Source organism: Nyctereutes procyonoides, unplaced genomic scaffold (genome assembly GCF_905146905.1).
Source record: "Nyctereutes procyonoides isolate TBG_1078 unplaced genomic scaffold, NYPRO_anot_genome, whole genome shotgun sequence".
Classification (NCBI taxonomy): Eukaryota; Metazoa; Chordata; class Mammalia; order Carnivora; family Canidae; genus Nyctereutes; species Nyctereutes procyonoides.
Genome location: NW_026575140.1, coordinates 49,134,482 through 49,151,814, shown reverse-complemented (window position 1 = coordinate 49,151,814; position 17,333 = coordinate 49,134,482). Strand labels below are relative to the sequence as shown.

At 51.0% G+C, this 17,333-nt stretch overlaps 1 protein-coding gene across 1 annotated transcript; it reads left to right on the top strand.

Moving 5' to 3' along the window:
• The first annotated feature begins 8,952 nt into the window (after nt 1-8,952).
• ALDH3A1 (aldehyde dehydrogenase 3 family member A1) lies at nt 8,953-16,718 on the top strand. Its single transcript, XM_055305046.1, has 11 exons — nt 8,953-8,984; nt 10,544-10,710; nt 12,200-12,431; nt 12,930-13,015; nt 13,230-13,438; nt 13,831-13,948; nt 14,622-14,763; nt 15,401-15,567; nt 15,909-16,008; nt 16,437-16,567; nt 16,667-16,718. The coding sequence occupies exons 2-11, from the start codon at nt 10,549-10,551 to the stop codon at nt 16,679-16,681; spliced, it is 1,362 nt and encodes a 453-aa protein (XP_055161021.1). The 5' UTR covers nt 8,953-8,984; nt 10,544-10,548; the 3' UTR covers nt 16,682-16,718.
• Nucleotides 16,719-17,333: the final 615 nt, after the last annotated feature.

Below are 17,333 nucleotides of genomic sequence, written 5' to 3'. Positions count from 1 at the left end.
CTTTCTTGTGCTCTCTTGCACAGTGCTCTCTATCTCAAATAAATAGATAAAATCTTTTTTTTAAAGAAAATAAGGAAGAAAGAAAAACACTCACAGTACTGCAATGTATCAAAAGAAAAAAGAAAAAGCCTGTGTAAGTGGACCTGAGCAGTTCAAATCCGTGTTATTCAAGAGTCTGCTGTATATTAAGTTAGGAAAACAGAATATTTAGAGAATAAAATGTCCACCATGAGTAGATTTTGTAGCTAACGGAAGCTTACCCTTGCAGGTGGGTTATTCTGGAAGAAATTTCACTTTCCATAGTTCTTCCATGTATGTTACCAAGTTAGGATCCTACAACTGTTGGAGATCTGGACACAATTATTTTAACTGTTGGGGAGATCAGGCCCAGAGAGGGTAAATATCTTTCCTAGGTCACACAGCTAGAGAGCTGTAAAGCTAGAGCTCATTTCACCCTGCATGCTACCTCCCAATGAGTTTTTCAAATAAACTTTTTATTTTAGTGAATTTTCTATTTACAGACAACTCTCAAAGATATTTGGAGAGAGTTCCTGTAGAACCTGCACTCTGATCACCTTTATTAACATGTCTCATTAGCATGACTTTTTTGTCACAAGTAATGAACCAATGTTGGTGTGTTATTATTAATGGAAGTCTGTGCTTTATTTGGATCTCTTGAGTCTTTACCTACTGTCCTTTCCTGTCCCACGATCCCATCCAGAAGACCATCTTATACTCATTGTCATGTGTCCTTAGACCCTTCTTGGCTCAGACTTTCCTTGCTTTTGATGACCTTGACAGTGTTGAGGAGTACCGGTCAGGTATTTTGTAGAAGTCCCTTCATTTGGGTTTGTCTTGTGTTTTCCTCATGGTGAGACTGGGGTTCTGAGTTTCCCTAGGGAACACCACCAAGGTGGAGTAGTCATTATCATTATGACATATCCAGGGGACATGCTGCCACCAGAGCTCTTCACTGGTGACAGTGACCTTGACCGCCTGCTGAGGTGGTGTTCGTTGGGTTCTCCAACTAAAGCCACTCTCCCGAACTGTCCACACTGTCCTCTTTGGAAGGAAGTCACCACACACATCCCACACTTAAAGAGATGAGGGTTATGTGCCACCTCCTTCAGAATGCATTACCTATATATGTTATTGTGAATCCTTCTATAAAGAAGATTCCCAAGGAATTCAATTCACTTTCCTTTTTCATGGAGTGAAGATACTGAATGTAATAGAAATGTTTTAATAGCTTTATTGAGACACAACTACATCATATCATTCACCCATTCAAGTGTACGATTCAGTGTTTTTCAGGGTTTTTGTGTGTGTGTGCACCCATCATCACAATCTAATCAGGAACATTTTTGGTCCCCCTAAGAGAAATTCTCACTCCCATAACCCGCAATCCCCTTCCTCAGCCCTAGGCTGCTCCTAATCTACTTTTTGTCTATAAAGTTGTCTTTCCTGGTGTGTCATATGAGTGGAATCATATACTATGTAATCTCATGTAACTGGCTTCTTTCACTTGGCATAATGTTTGTAAGACGCATCTGTGTTATAAGGTGTATCAGAACTTCATTGTTTTTTATGGCTGAATATTATTCCACCGTATGGCTAGACCACATTTTTTTTCTCCATTCATCAGTTGATGGACAATTGATTCATTTCCATCTTTTGGCTATTATGAAACATGCTGCTGTAAGCATTCACATAGAAGTGTTTCTTTGGACGTACATTCTCATTTCTCCTGCGTATATACCTAGGAGTAGAATTGTCGGGTCTTTTGGAAACCCTATGTTTACCTGTTTGAGAAACTGCCAGACTGTTCTCCAAGAGGCTCTGCAATTTTACATTGCTGCCAGCAATACAGGAGGGTTCCTATTTCTCCACATCCTCATCAACATTTGTTATTGTCTGTCTCTGTTGTTTTTTAGGTTTTTAATTAAACTCCAATTAGTTAACATACAGTGTAATATTAGTTTCAGGTGTACAATATGGTAACTCAACACTTCCATACATCACCCTGTGCTCATCATGACAAGTGCCCTCCTTAATACCCATCACCGATTTAGCCCATCCTCTGCCCACCTACCCTCTGGCAGCCCTCAGTTTATCCTCTATAGTTAAGAATATATTATGGTTTGCCTCTTTCTTTCCCTGCCCCCCGTTCATTTGTTTTATTTCTTAAATTCCATATATGAGTGAAATCACATGATATTTGTCTTTCTCTGGCTGACTTACCTTGCTTAGCATTATAGTCTCTAGCTCCATCCATGTTGTTGCAAATGGCAAGATTTCCTTCTTTTTGGTGGCTGAGTAATATTCCATTATATATGTGTATATGTATATATGTACGTGTATATATATATTATAGGCCACCTCTTCTTTATCCATTCATCCATTGATGGACATTTGTGCTGCTTCCATAATTTGGCTGTCATTGATAATGTGCTATAAACACAGAGTGCATGTATCCCTTAGAATTTGTATTTTTGTATTCTTTGGTTAAGTATCTGATAATGCAATTGCTGGATTGTAGTGTAGTTCTGTTTTTAACTTTTTGAGGAACTTCCATACTGTTTTCCACAATGGCTGTACCAGCTTCTTATTGTGTGTCTTTGAAAAAAGAAAAAAAAAAGCCATCCTAGTAGGTATAAAATGTCATTTCGTTGTACTTTTCTTTGCCTGTCCTTAATGACTAATGATGCAAGCATCTTTTCATGTGTTTATTGGTTATTTTTATAAGCTTTTTGGAGAAATGCTTGTTCAAACCCTTTGCCTATTTTTAAGTTGGATCATTTATCTTTTTGTTATTGAGTTGTACTAGTTCTTTATATACTCTGATAGAAGTCCTTACCAGTATATGATTTGCAAATATATTCTCCCATTCTGTGAGTTTTCTCTTTACTTTCTTGATGGTATAACCTATAACACAGAAGTCTTTAATTTTGATATAATCCAATTATCTTTTTTCCCCCTTTGGTCATTTGTGCTTTTGGTGCTGTATCTGAGAAATCATGCATAGCCTAACCTAAGAACATGAAGATTTGCTCCTATGTTTTCTTGTAGAAGTTTTATATTAATAGCTTACCTTTAAGTTGATGATCCATTCAGAATTAATTTTTGCATATGGTGTGAGGTAAGGGTTCAATTTCATTCTTTTGCGTTTGGATATCCAGTCATCCCAGCACCATTTCTCAAAAAGACTCTCTTTTTCTCATTGAATTGTCTTGGCATCCTTGTTAAAAAGCAATTGACCGTACACATAAGGGTTTATTTCTGGACTCGTGGTTCTATTCCATAGATCTATATGTCTCTATGATTCAGTGCCTGTCAAGCATAAGTTCAAGTCCTGGTTCTTCCACCTATGAGCTGTGAGAGCCTCATAAGAGCCTCTGTTTCCCCTCCTATAAAATGGAGGTTATAACATCTTTTTTTTTTAAGATTTTTATTTATATATTAGAGATGGGAGGGGGTTGCACAGAGACACGCAGAGGGAGAAGCAGGCTCTATGCTGGGAGCCCGATGTGGGATTTGATCCTGGGTCTCCAGGATCACATCCTTTGGGCGGCGCCAAACCGCTAAGTCACCCGGGCTGCCCTAATAACATCTTTTTTTGTAGAATTATGGTTAAAGGACCATGCTTTCAGTTCATGGCATACACTAAACACACATTAAAGGGTGGCCATGACAACATGACACTGGCCATTATCTGATAGCTTCATGTTTGCCACTAAAACATTTTATTTGCCTCTTAGAACAGTTTCTTATAAGGTTTTTAGGCTGTCACCCTAGCTCCTGGCTACTTGAAAAATATAAACTGAATTCTGTGTCATGTACCAATATGGTATCTCTTACATTCACGTGATTGCCATGAATCTTCCTGGCTTTATTTAATTATAAAATATAATTGTGTAAATACATATATGTACAAATATACGTAACATATAGCAGATGCTAAACAGTAAAACGTGATTTTCTCACTGCAATTTCTTAAAGAAATAAACACACAGATCAGATGGAACTCTTGCCACTGGACTGAAATTAATAACTGTTTAAATTAGTGGTTCTCAAGCTTTACCTGGAGGCATCAGAGTCACCCGGATGACTTGTTACAGCACCAATTGCTGGGCCTCACCCCAGAGTTTCTGCTTGAGTAGCAAGGGGCAGGGGGCAGGGGCCTGGGAATCTGCATTTCTAACAGGTTCCCAGGTGATGCTGAGGCTTCCGGTCCCGGGCTACAGTGGGGAGAGCCACTGACTTTAGTCTTGTATGTTTTAAGAAGGTGATGTTGAAGCCTGGGGCCATCAGATAGGTTCCTAGGAGGTGGCATTTATTTGCGTCAGCAGGATGAGAGCTGACCCCACCTTCTTGGGCAAGGTAGATGGTACCTCAGCCCAAAGAGATGACCCCAGAGCCCCCTGCATTGGGTTCACAGGTGAGACACTGTTCACCAGGTGAGTCAGCCTAACAGTGGGTTCTACCCGTGTGAACAACCTCGGGGGCTACGGTCAGATGATCAGACATGACACCTGTCTGCTCTAGGGCTCTACTGTCCCAACCTGGGCAGAGAGGGCTCTCCCCACCCTGGCCTCTGAGGTGCTCAGAGCCCCTTCTGGTCATGTGGTCTTTCTCCAAACAAGCGCTTAACCACATTTCCACTTCTCAGGGTCGCCTGTCAGGCCTGCATTCACAGAGAGAGAGAGCTCTATTTGAGCTGGAGCTTGAGGTGTTCCAGAAGGTTCCCTCACAGGCTCCCAGCCTGTCCCTTCACAAGAGGCACCATGCAAATAAATAAATAAATAAATAAATAAATAAATAAATAAAGAGGCACCATGCATGGGTTCATGGTACAGCTTGCAGTTTCAAGTTTCCGGAGGGGACCTCAGGATCTTGTCACAGAGTTTTCTTCAAGGTTCTCAACCCAGGTGGCTTTCCTACCTCCCTCAGAGTACACCTCCCGTACACGAGTGTGCAGCCTCGGCACAGCCAAGTGTCAGAACCCCTGGTGACACTGTTCTCAACCTGCCTGTGACCTCAGCCGCGTGCAAGACCTTCTTGTAGTTCCCAGGCTGCTCCAGCTCAGAAACAAAGCCGGGACTGTTTCCTCCATGGTCTGTGCATGCAGAATTCCGCAGGCCTGAGCGCCCACGGCTCTCCTTCCTTCCCAGGAAGACATAACAGCCCCACATAGTCACTGCCTAACTATTGCCCATCTGCTCTTTTTTTTTCTTTCTAAGATTGTACTTATTTATTCATGAGAGACACACAGAGAAGCAGAGACACAGGCAGAGGGAGAAGCAGGCTCCCTGAGAGGAGCCCAATATGGGACTCGACTGCAGGACCCCAGGATCACGACCTGAGCCGAAGGTAGACAGTCAACCACTGAGTCCACCCAGTCACCCTGCCCATCTGCTCTTAAAAAGAAAGTGGTCTTTCCCTCCCAAAAGCTGTTCTAACCTATGGTGTTCCATAAAATTTAAGCAAAGTACCTCTTTTTTAAAATGCACTTCCCACTAAGCCAAGTAACTTTTTTTTTAATAAAGATTTTATTTATTTATTTGAGAGAGAGAGAGAGATAGCGAGAGAAGGCACAAACAGGTGGGGGGTGACATATGGAGAAGCAAGCTCTCCGCTGAGCAGGGAGCAGATGTGGGGCTGAATCCTGGACCCCCGAATCATGACCTGAGCTGAAGGCAGATGCTAACTGACTGAGCTACCGGGCATCCCGCAAAGTAACTTTAAGGCCAATTTTTTCATTCATCCAAAAATGTTTTGCTAGCTTTAGGTGAATTTGCTGAAAATTATCTTGTGAAGTGATTGACAATTTCTCTCTGTCTTAGCTTGGACCCTGCCCAGCCCCATCTGCTGATTTGGGATAGTTTGGTACATTGGCCTCTCCATTATTCTCGGAGGTCTTCTTATATGCCACACGCTAGGGATGTGGTGTTGAACAAAAGCTGAGTTCACTACTTTTATGGAAATGTGAGTCTAGGTGCAGAGCGACTGGGGGAAGGTGGATAAGGAGCAAAGAAAAATAATCCACAAAGAATCACACAAACAAGTATATTATTGCAAGTTGTAGCAGGTTCCTGGGAGTAGGGAAGGTGTTATTTAGGGGTGAGGGTGGGTCAGAGAAGCTGAAATCAAAACAGGAGTGAGAGTTACCCTGGTGCACAGAGGAAGAGGAAGTGTTCCAGGGAATAAGACTTAGCATGTGCAAAGGCCCTGAGGTGGGAAATCGCCTGGCACATTTAGGACTGCCGGTGGACTGGAATCCAGTGAAAATGTTGGAAAGTGGTACAAAATGAGGCTGACAAAGCAGCCAGGAATCAGACCATGCAGGTCTTAAAGGTACCACAGAGACGTGGCAGGGACTCGGGAGAGCAGGCAGGTGGCAGGGGATCCAGAGAGAGAATGTGACAATCTGGGCATTGGAATGGAGTAGCAGGGAAAAGATTAAAATCAAACCCATGCATCTGCAACTCTGTGATAACTCAAGCTTATGCCAGAACTGCATCTCTTTACCAACAAAACTCTAAAGATTTTTCCATCATTTAAACAAGTTTCAAGGCTCCTTGCTCCGTTACCAGATGAAGGCTGCTACTTCTAACAAGAGCAACAGCACCCAGCATTTGCTCCAAACTTTCTGTGTGCCGGGCACTGTTTGTCATTGTTGCCTGTGCTTGCTTTTTCCAGTTGCTTCCATGGTTCTCCTCAGGGAGGTCAACTTCATGCTAAGAGATGAGAGAGGAAATGAGATGGATGAAGGCAGCTTAGAGCCATGAAAGCCGCAGAGGAGTCTCACGGAAGGCGGGTGGACCCAGGGGGCTCATCTCTCCATTTCTTTCCACCTCGTTTTTCAGATAGGGAAACTGAGGCCCAGAAAGACTAAATAGTTTGTCTAAGGACAGCAGCAGGCAGTGTTCAGCAGTCCGTGAACATTTCCACTGAACTCATTAAACAGTGGAGCTGACGATCAGACCTCGGCAGGTGGGTCGGGCAACTGGCTCCAGGGAGCTGTGGTCATGATGAGTCAGCATCAGAGGCCTTGCAGCCTGCCCTTCACTCAATGTCCAGTTCCCGGGAAAGCGTGGGGGCCCACGATCCCCCTGGTTAGGCTGCAGCTGGCGATTGCACCGAGTCTATGAGCAGAGGGCAAGGGGTCATCTGCAAAGATAATTAGGTGCCAGCACCAGAGAAGCAAGGGGGAGGGTTCCAGGTCGGGCACAAGAGGCCTGGTGCTCCCACCTGGTCACTTCCCATCTCAGAGCCCCCTCCCCTCACCTTCTACCCACCACTCTGTGCAGGCACCCTGGGCACCAGATCTTCCTGCTATTCTGGAAGGTCAGTCTGGCTTGGAGGTCTTGTAATTCCTGGCCTGCATTCCTGCAAGCTGCAGCTTCCAAACTGGACCTCATCAGGACTGTGCCCTATCCAGAGGCATTCTGGAAAAAAACAAGGTCTGATTTGGATGAGCTATGATAAGCTCCCTCGTGCCCACCCAAACCCACAGCCTGCGGAGCCCCCGGGCCGCCATGAGCCCGTGGCCCCTGGAGCCTCATCCATCCCCTCACCTCCTGCTGGCAACAGGGTACACACCACAGCTGCTGATTAACTGCAGCGGATGCATGACCTTGTTCACTGCCTTTGTGCCTTTGCTTTTGCTGTTCTAAGCCCTCCTTGCTTGGATACCCCTCACTAGGCACAGGCGCTGTCTCTCTCCCGTGCCCCCAACCCCATCCGAATCCCTGTGCCATCCTGTGCACGTTCCAGCTGCCACAGTTTTCATATTGTTTTGAAATTTTCTGTTTATGCCATCATTCAGGAGATATTTATTGAGCAGCTACTGCATGCCAGACACTGTTCTAGGTGTGAGGATTACGACAGCGAGCAAACCCAATTCTAGCTGGAGGGCAGCAGGTTGCAAACAAAATTAGGAGACAAATAGCATGTCTGGGGCAATGAATGCTCTGGAGAAGAGCCTGCAGGTGGAGAAAAGTGGTAGCAGTAGGGTAGGAGGAGGCCAGGAGTCTGCGGCCCCAGGACAAATATGAGAAGTGACATCTGCTGCCTTCCCCATGGGGTGGCACAGAGGGGGTGTCCAGCAAACATCTGGTAAGGAGCAGAGGAGGGGCTTCCAGATTCCTTCCTTCCCAAGCATCTCTGGCTTCCTGGGTGACCACATGGAGGAAGATTCCAGGCAGTCATCGCTGGTCCTTGGCCTGTCTCTGCCATTCAACAGGAGGGCAAAGCCACACACAGAAAGCCCCCAGCCTCTAGTTCCCCGGGTTGGACATGTCCACCTTGGTGAGCCCCTGACACCTGTGCGCCTGGCGGAGAGTGTGCCCGCACCCGTCCTGCACTTTGGGGACCTGTGTGCACACTCATCATGACTCGTACCTCACCCTCTGCTGACCTTACATAACAGGGAAATTGGGAGAACAGCCTCGGGTGATTGAACTTCGGAAATCTGGAAGAGTTACACGCCAGGCTGAATCAATCAGGGCCCCCTTGCCCAGCCCAAACACAGAGGCTCCTTTTGAAGATTGGCTGGGAGCCCCACCCAAGCCTTCACAGACGCATTCTTGCATTTCAGAATAAGAAAAAAAATAAACAACCCAAGGCCTAATCCCCAAAGCTGGGGCTCAGAGGAAGTAGAGGTCCGTTAGCTAGAACCCATATTTGAACACTGTTTTGTTCTTGTTACACGAACTTCCTGGGCAGGGACTCCCAGGCCAAGTGGGCGGGAAGAAGGGTCCTTAAATGTATCCCCTCTAGGCTGCTCATTCCAGAAGTTCAAGCTGCTGAGAAAGACTGTGTCAAAGGTAATCCTCTCCCCCCATCCCTCCATATACCCCCGACCCCATTCTTTTTTTTTTTTTCCTAGGTGGGAATATCGAGCATCTTTTGGCCTCACCTTGCTCATCTGTAAAATGGACTCCTAACAGTTCCTTCTTCGTGGGCACTGCCATGGAGTTTTTGTGAGGATCCAAGGGAATGATGGAGGGGGAGTTGTCCACGGGGACACCTGGGGGCAAAGTCGGCACAGGTGAAGCGGGTGGGATGCAGAGGTGTGGAAAGGCGGACCAGTCCCGGGAAAGGAATTTCATCGGCTCGCTCCCCTTGGGGTGCCAGGTGCAATGTTAGATGCTTTCCAGCTCCATTAATGTCTGTGATAACTGAGAGGCGATGCCATTATTAATGCCGTCCATAGACGGGGCTCCTTCCCAGATACCACATGGTTCTGAGTGCTGGACCTGGGGTCACACCAGACTCTTCCACCCTGAGCTGCCCAGCCTTGGTGGCCACTGGCCAGAGGCTGCGGCCCTGGGTTGACCACCCAGATCTGGGGAGGGAAGCAGAACCTTCCAGTAGAGCTGTATGGCTGGGGTTGTGGCCAGCTGGGGTGCCCTGGATGCCAGCAGCGTAGCGCCTCTCCTGTCTGTGCAGAAGGCCTGAGATGGGGGTCAGCACCGAGGACAGGGTAGGCAATGGAAGGTCTCAGAAACCACTCGCTGGAATTTGAAAAGGATTACACACACACGCGCGCGCACAGACCTATTTCCATTTTGCAAAAAAAATATATATATATATATACACACACATCATATATACATAAATTTATGTATATATATGTCTATACATATAGTATATACAGTATATACAATTTTTTGCAAGGTAGAAATAGCCTTATTGGTTTTTTTTTCTGATATTAGAAGTTCTGCAGTGTCTGAAAGTGGTAGGATATCTCTGGGAGGGACAGTAAGGAATTCCTGAGGGAAAAGGGAGAAGGGAGACTTTTCCCTGTGCCCCTTTTGTCTCTTTTACTTCTATCATGAGCGTGTGTTACCTATTCAAAAAGTTACAAAACATTTTTTAAAAATGCAAGCTCTGTTGCAAAAGAAGTCAAACATCACAGAAGACGAAAGCAAAGATCACTACTAATTCCACCCCTGCCCGTTGTCACCATGTTGGGGGTTATCCTTCTGGTCTTTTCTGGCAGTGTGTAAGAGAGCACACACACACGCACATGCACACACCTCCAGGTGCATGCCTAGTGTTCCTGCTGTTCTGTAACCTCTTTTCTTTCTTATGTGTCATGCTTATGCCTTGTGCCTGGGACACATCTGGCACAGAAAGCAAGGGAGCTCTACCTCCCTCCTAAATCCTGCACAATCATTCACTGCATAAGTGCTATATTCTTCATTTTGATTGCTGATAGGACATTTAGGATGTTTCCAGTATTTCTGTGTTATATACAACCTCAATAAACTTTCTTAGCTACGAATGTTTAGGAACACTGTAATTTCTCTATGCTCCTGAAGGTTGAGTTTATCATCAGCTCAGGGGGTATTCAGAGGGTCTGAGGGTCCAGGCATCTGGGTTAGGGAACCGAGAAGGCAAAAGAATGCTATTTCCCTGTGCTCCTGGAGACATCTTCCTCTTCCTATAAAATTAACGCGGTGGAGGAGCAGTGAGGGTGCTGCCCCTGCAGCGCCCAGGTCGTCCTCCCCTGCTCCAAGGTGCTGTCTCCCCCCAGGCACCATGAGCAAAATCAGCGAGGTCGTGCAGCGGGCCAGGGCCGCCTTCAACTCGGGCAAGACTCGCCCGCTGCAGTTCCGGATCCAGCAGCTGGAGGCGCTGCGGCGCATGATCAAGGAGCACGAGAAGGACCTGGCGGGCGCGCTGACCGCGGACCTACACAAGGTGCGCCCCCCACAGTCCCCATCCCCCCGCTCCCCCCCCCGGAGGCGAGGGGCAACAGGAAGGGTCGCTGCTCGCCTGTGGGACATCCGCTGCGCGCCTGCGCTCAGTGCCCGGCTCTTTGCATGGAAGCGCAGCTAGTCCTCGAAGCACTGTGCCAGTGGCAGGACCCTTTCTAGAGGAGGAAAAGTGGAGCTCAAGCCATCAGACGCTGCGATGCGGCGCTCAGGCCACTCCTCCCAACCCATTCCGAGCCCCACGTTCCCCCGCAGCCCAGCGCAGGGCCCGGCAGCTCCTTTCCCCCATGTGCCTGCCATGCCCTCCTGGCTTCACTTCCTTCTCCATGCAGGTGGCTAAAAGGCCACCCGTTTTAGCCATGTGCCGCGGACCCAACACCCTGGACTTCTGATCTGCTCGTTCCCCCAGGCCTCAGCCCCATGCAGGCCACCTGATTCCCGCCCCCCCTCCTCTGGCCCCACCAGAGAACATCACAGCTTGGCATCCCAAAGGGGTCCCCGCTCTGCATGGTATCCTCCCTCCCTCCCCATCCATCCTTTACCCTGAGCAAAATCAGACCCCTCCCAATTCTCAAATCCTTCACTTTGCTGCCCTCAAATCCCCCAGCCTTGCTTCCCCTGTTGGGTTTTGCCCTGGAGAAGAGCAGAGGGGCTTTGGAGCTCATCCTCCTCCTGTTTCCAGGCTAAATCCAAACAACAACTTCACAAGTTCTGTTGTGCTCTTCACAGCCAGAGTTCCTGGAAGAGTGGTGTATTCCACGGCCTGCTCCTCCTTTCTCCTCACCCCTGCACAATGGCTTCCTCCCCACCCACTCCAGGAGGATCCCTTGAGCCCTCTGCCCACGCCCTCCCTCTCCAGCTGAGGTTCTCCTGGATTTTGTCTTCTCTTTGGCAGTCATTTTCCTGTACCTCCTCAAAGGGGCCTTCTTAGGGCTCCATCCTGGGTTCAAATCTTATTTTAATCTGTATGCATTCCTGGACACACCTCTGCTCTGTTCTCCCCTTGAATGACCTACAGATCACTGCCCAGGTCTGAGGTCTCCTCAGGCAGCATGAACTTGACCTTTCCAAACCTCCCTGGTCCTCCAACACTGTCAGAGAGGGACCCTCACAGACCTACCACCCCAGCGGCAAAGCCTCAGCTCCGCCAGCACCCCCACCACGTGACTTCTCTAACTCAGGCCCCGGGGAGCCCCCATTGAACACTCTCCCATCATCCTGGCAGCTGAACATGCTGGGCTGTGGCCAACATGCCCACCCGGCAGTCCTGCAAGGTCCAGATCATGCCCCGATTATTTAGATCAGGAAGGGAAGCTGAGGTTAGGAGAGGGTAGGCAGCTCATTCAAGGTCACAAATTTGGGAACAGTGAGCCAGGACAGCCGGCCCTGGTGACTCCCTGATCAGAGCTCCAGCTGCACGGCTGGCCCTGGATCTCCCAGCAGCGAGCTCACACGGAGCCTTGTTGCCACCACAGAATGAGTGGAACGCCTACTACGAGGAGGTGGTGTATGTCCTGGAGGAGATCGAGTACATGATCAAGAAACTCCCTGAGTGGGCTGCAGATGAGCCCGTGGAGAAGACTCCCCAGACCCAGCAGGACGAGTGTTACATCCACTCGGAGCCCCTGGGTGTGGTCCTCATCATCGGCACCTGGAACTACCCCTTCACTGTCACCATCCAGCCCATGGTGGGTGCCATTGCTGCAGGTATGTGAGCTCCGTTTCAGGAGGGAGTCACCGAGGATCAAGGTCCCAGCCCTGCTGAGTGTGGCCAGATATGGGGGGCGGGGCAGAGCTCAGCGAAGATGGGGAGAAGATGGGGCCTGGAGTCAGATCGTGGTCTGATGGATCTTTCTTCCACCAGAGGCTGTAGGGACCAAACTATGTAGCCAGACCCCCTGGTGCCCAAGGGCCAGTTGGGCTCAGATGCCCCTGCAGCCTGCGCCTCCCCACTTGCAGTGTGTGCCGGGCCGGGCTGCTCTCGGCTTAGAGACATCTGAGCTCACCGGTCTCGCCAATCCACGGCAGAGACTTCTCGTCCCTCTTCTCCCACTTGGAGGCAGCTGCAGGGAGGTGGGGGGCAGCTCCTGCGGGTGGGTATGTGCCCTTGGCTCCTCTGTCCACTCCTTCAAGGACACAGAGAATGGATGGGGCTCCAGGCTTGGTCACTGACAGGGCAGGGCCCTGACTCTGTGCGCCCCACAGGGAATGCAGTGGTCATCAAGCCCTCGGAGCTGAGTGAGAACATGGCAAACCTGCTGGCCACCATCATCCCTCAGTACCTGGACAGGGTGAGGTGCTCTCCAAGTCTTTGGGGGGTTGAGAAATAGTGAATCTGTGCAGCAAGTGGCTAAACCTTGGGGTGGGGCGAGGGCAGCCAGCCTCTCCCATAGGGGTGAATGAGTCCCGGGGTCAGGAGAAGGGGTCTCTTTGATGGTGGCTGGCTGGGCAGGGTGAGGAGGGCTTGTGGTCTTTCCTGAGCCATGGCTCCTCCTTGCATGAAAGGACCTGTACCCGGTGATCAGTGGGGGCATCCCTGAGACCACAGAGCTGCTCAAGGAGAGGTTTGACCACATCCTGTACACGGGGAACACCGCCGTGGGGAAGGTCATCATGATGGCTGCAGCCAAGCACCTGACACCCGTCACGCTGGAGCTGGGGGGAAAGAACCCCTGCTACGTGGACAAAGACTGTGATCTGGACATTGCCTGCAGGTGAGGGGTGCGGCACCTGTCTGCACCGAAGCGGCCGTCCTGCTGCCTTTCAGCTCTGGGTCCGGGCAGGCTGGGAAGGCTCCCACAGGGGAAGATTCTTCCAGAATTCTAGTCTGGCCAGAATTCTTTCATATCCCATGTGTGCAGCCTTCCAGGCGGCGGGGACCCCAAGCAGAAATGACACCTGGCCATGCCTAGAAGCCTGTGGGATGCTTCCGCTGGTGGGAAGCTCACAGCCTTTGGCTTCTGCCACCCGAGAGCTCCCCCCAGAGCTCCCCCCCCCCCAGAGCTCAGCTCCTGGTGCCTTGATCCAGAGCTAGCAGAGTAAGATGCTTGTCTCCAGGAGCCTCCTGTGCCTTGCAGAATGCAATCTAATCTGCAACTTTTCACAGACGCATTGCCTGGGGGAAATTCATGAACAGCGGCCAAACCTGTGTGGCCCCTGACTACATCCTCTGTGACCCCTCCATCCAGAACCAAATTGTGGAGAAGCTCAAAAAGGCGCTGAAAGTGAGTGTGGGCCCCTGGAGCTGAGTGGGAGGCTGCGAGGCAGTGAGGTGGGCCTTGTCTTTAGAGAACACTGGATTTTTTTTTCCTGATCCTAAAAACAATCTGTACTCTCTGTAGATAATTTGGAAAAGATTATAAAACAATAAAGCATAAAGCAAAAAAAGGGGGGGGGCATGCCTGAGTGGTTCAGTGGTTGAGCATCTGCCTTTGGCTCAAGTCATGATCCCAGGGTCCTAGATGGAGTCCCACATCAGGCTCCCCACAGGGAGCCTGCTTCTCCCTCTGCTGTTCTCTGCCTCTTTCATGAATAAATAAATAAATAATCTTTAAAAAAGAAAAACAAAAGCTCTACCCAGAAACCCACCACCTCAAGACAATGACTGCTACCTTGTTGGTATGATCCCTCCCCGTCCTCTCTGTGATGACACATATTTGATCCTATCCCGATGTCCACACAACGGTGGATATATTCCTTTCAAATACTGCTGTCTCACAGCTCTCCATCTACCACGAAAGTTTGGAGTGGCCCAGATGTCACAGCACCTCGGCAGCCCCCAGTGTCGCTGTGCATCAGCTGGGTGGTGCCCCTGTGCCCCCAGGCCAAGGACACCCCTCAGCTGCTGGCCCTGATGAGGGTCCGCATCCTCACCTGAAGCCTGCCTCTTCCCTACAGGAGTTCTATGGGGAGGATGCCAAGAAGTCCCGTGACTACGGAAGGATCATCAATTCCCGGCACTTCCAGAGGGTGATGGGTCTGATGGAGGGCCAGAAGGTCGCCTATGGAGGCACTGGGGACGCGGCCACCCGATACATAGGTATGTGTGCTCACCCTTGGTAAGAGCACTGCCCACCCCACCCCATCCCTGGGGGTGGCCAGAGGTCCCTGCAAACTGGTGGCAGGTGGGCACTGATCCTTGGAGAGTGGGCCTGGGGTGGGCTCTGGGGCTGCAGGCAGGCAGGGGCTGGGAGTGACTCCTGCAAAGCCCATCCCCGGCCTAGAAGCCTTCTGCCCACAAGGCCGGGGGGACAACTTCATCTCCTCCCCATTCCTGCGGCATCAGCAAGGGGTATGAGGAGCAAGACCACAAGAACGGCAAGTGGCCGGCTGGAGGGGCCCCAGTGCCTAGGCTTGAAGGTCACCAGATGCATCCCCACCTTGCCCCCAGTTAGGCGGGGAGTGAAGAGCTCTGGCAGGGGCTCAGGTGGCAGGCAGGGCACAGTGCCTGCCCCCTTGTGATGTGGACCCTGTGTCCCCCAGCCCCATATAGGTTATACATAGTTCTCCCCACAGTCTGCAGGATGGAGCCCAGCAGGTGGAGGGCTCATCCAAGCCCCACCTGAGCCTCCACGGCCTCACCTGTACGGGGATTGAAGGACAAAGTTAGATGCCTGCACTGGCCGGGCAGGCGGGGCCCTTGACATCTGCTGACTCTGGCCTGTTTCCTGCCTCAGCCCCCACCATCCTCATAGACGTGGATACCCAGTCCCAGGTGATGCAGGAGGAGATCTTCGGGCCCGTGATGCCCATCGTGTGCGTGCGCAGCCTGGAGGAGGCCATCCAGTTCATCAACCAACGCGAGAAGCCCCTGGCTCTCTACGTGTTCTCTCTAAACGACAAGGTGGGCCCAGGATCCGCTCTCCCCAGGTCTTGGGGTCCCTGACACAGCATTATGTGAACAAGATCCAGGGGGCCATAGGCTTCAGTGCTCACTGCTGTGTGATCTTGGGCAAGTAACTTAACCTTTCTGGCCCCTTTCTCCTGAGCTCCAAAACCAGTTGTTTCCCACAAAGTACTTGACTTGTGGGGAGAATGGGAGACCCTGACTGGGGTTCAGACTGTGGTGCAGCTCTGCCTCTACCAGCTTGGCCCTTGAGGCTCTGGGATGCACCCAGACAGGGTGCGAAGGGGCCTGAGGTGTCCTGGGAAGGAGACTGAGGCAGAGGCTGGGTGCCATTGCAGATGATTAAGAAGATGATTGCAGAGACATCCAGCGGTGGGGTGACAGCCAATGACGTCATCGTCCACATTTCTGTGCACTCCCTGCCTTACGGGGGTGTGGGTGAGTCTGGGGCTGAGCTCACTGCCCGCCGGCCTCCCTAGAAATGTCCCCCCTCCCCACCCCTACTTTGGGAGTTCAGGAGCGGCTGGAGCAGCCCTGGGCCTCAGACCCCCACTAACCTCTCCTGTGTGGGCGTCTGGCTCCTGTCAGCATATTCAGGAGCTGTGTTTGACCTCAAGACCTCAGCGGCCATGAAAGGTCCCCTGGTGCACCAGGCCTGCTTCTCAGAGGCCCCGAGAGAGGGGACACAGGCCAGAGGTCGCATGGCCATCGGGTGGCATAGCTGACACTGAACTCTCCTGAGCACTCTCTATGTCCCCAGGGTGGACTCCCTGGGGGATGCTCCAGGGACTGGCCACCCCTGGGGAGCTGAGGCAGGGGCTGGGGGGTCTCCGGGCACCCGGGGCTGAGCTGGCTCCTCCCTGCAGGCAACAGCGGCATGGGATCCTACCACGGCAAGAAAAGCTTTGAGACCTTCTCCCACCGCCGCTCCTGCCTGGTGAGGCCTCTGCTGAATGACGAGTCTCTCAAAGCCAGATACCCCCCGAGCCTGGCCAAGGTGAGAGGCGGGGTGGAGGCTGTCCGGGAGGCTAGGCTGCTGGGAGCCCCTGGGCCACGCAGGACCAGGGCCTTCCTCCCCCTTGTGTCCTCTTCACAGATGACCCGTCACTGAGATGCACCTGGCCTCTCCGCGCTACACCCCTGCCTCTGTCCGGCCCTAGGAGGATTGTTCCTGGGCCCCCCCTTTGCTCCTCTGTGGATCAGCGCATGCCCCCACTCCCATCTGGGCCCTGGGCTTCACTTCCCCAAGTCCCCGCCCCTTTGCTGGACATAGAAGAGACCAATAAAAGTTCATCAGCCGGACAGATGTGTGCGTGTGCATGCTTCCTTTGCAGAACCCCCCCATCCTCTCCAGTCCCATCCACACCCCCACCCCAGCCAGTTCTTATCCTGATTCACAGTGAAGGTCTCCCCAAAGTTCCCCATTGGCCCCTGGGGCACTGGTGAGTAGGAGACACTTATCTTGCATCTAGACTGTGGGAGTCAGCTCCGTCTGTGGAGTGTACCCAGGAAAGGGGTGACCATCGGGAGGCCATCTCGATAGCAAACGGCTCAGTGTGCTCCTTGCAAATTAGGTTTGACACCTAGGTCAGGGATCCCGTGGTGAGACAGTGCAGTCGTCAATGCGAACCCCCCTGGTGACTTCCAAGGGCAGCCCCTGGGCAGAAGGCCAGGAAGCCAGGTCAGCCCCCTCGGACCCACAGTGCCTGATCACTCTGGGTCAGGTGGCATCCAGGCCCAGGAGTCTGGACTTAGAGACCTGA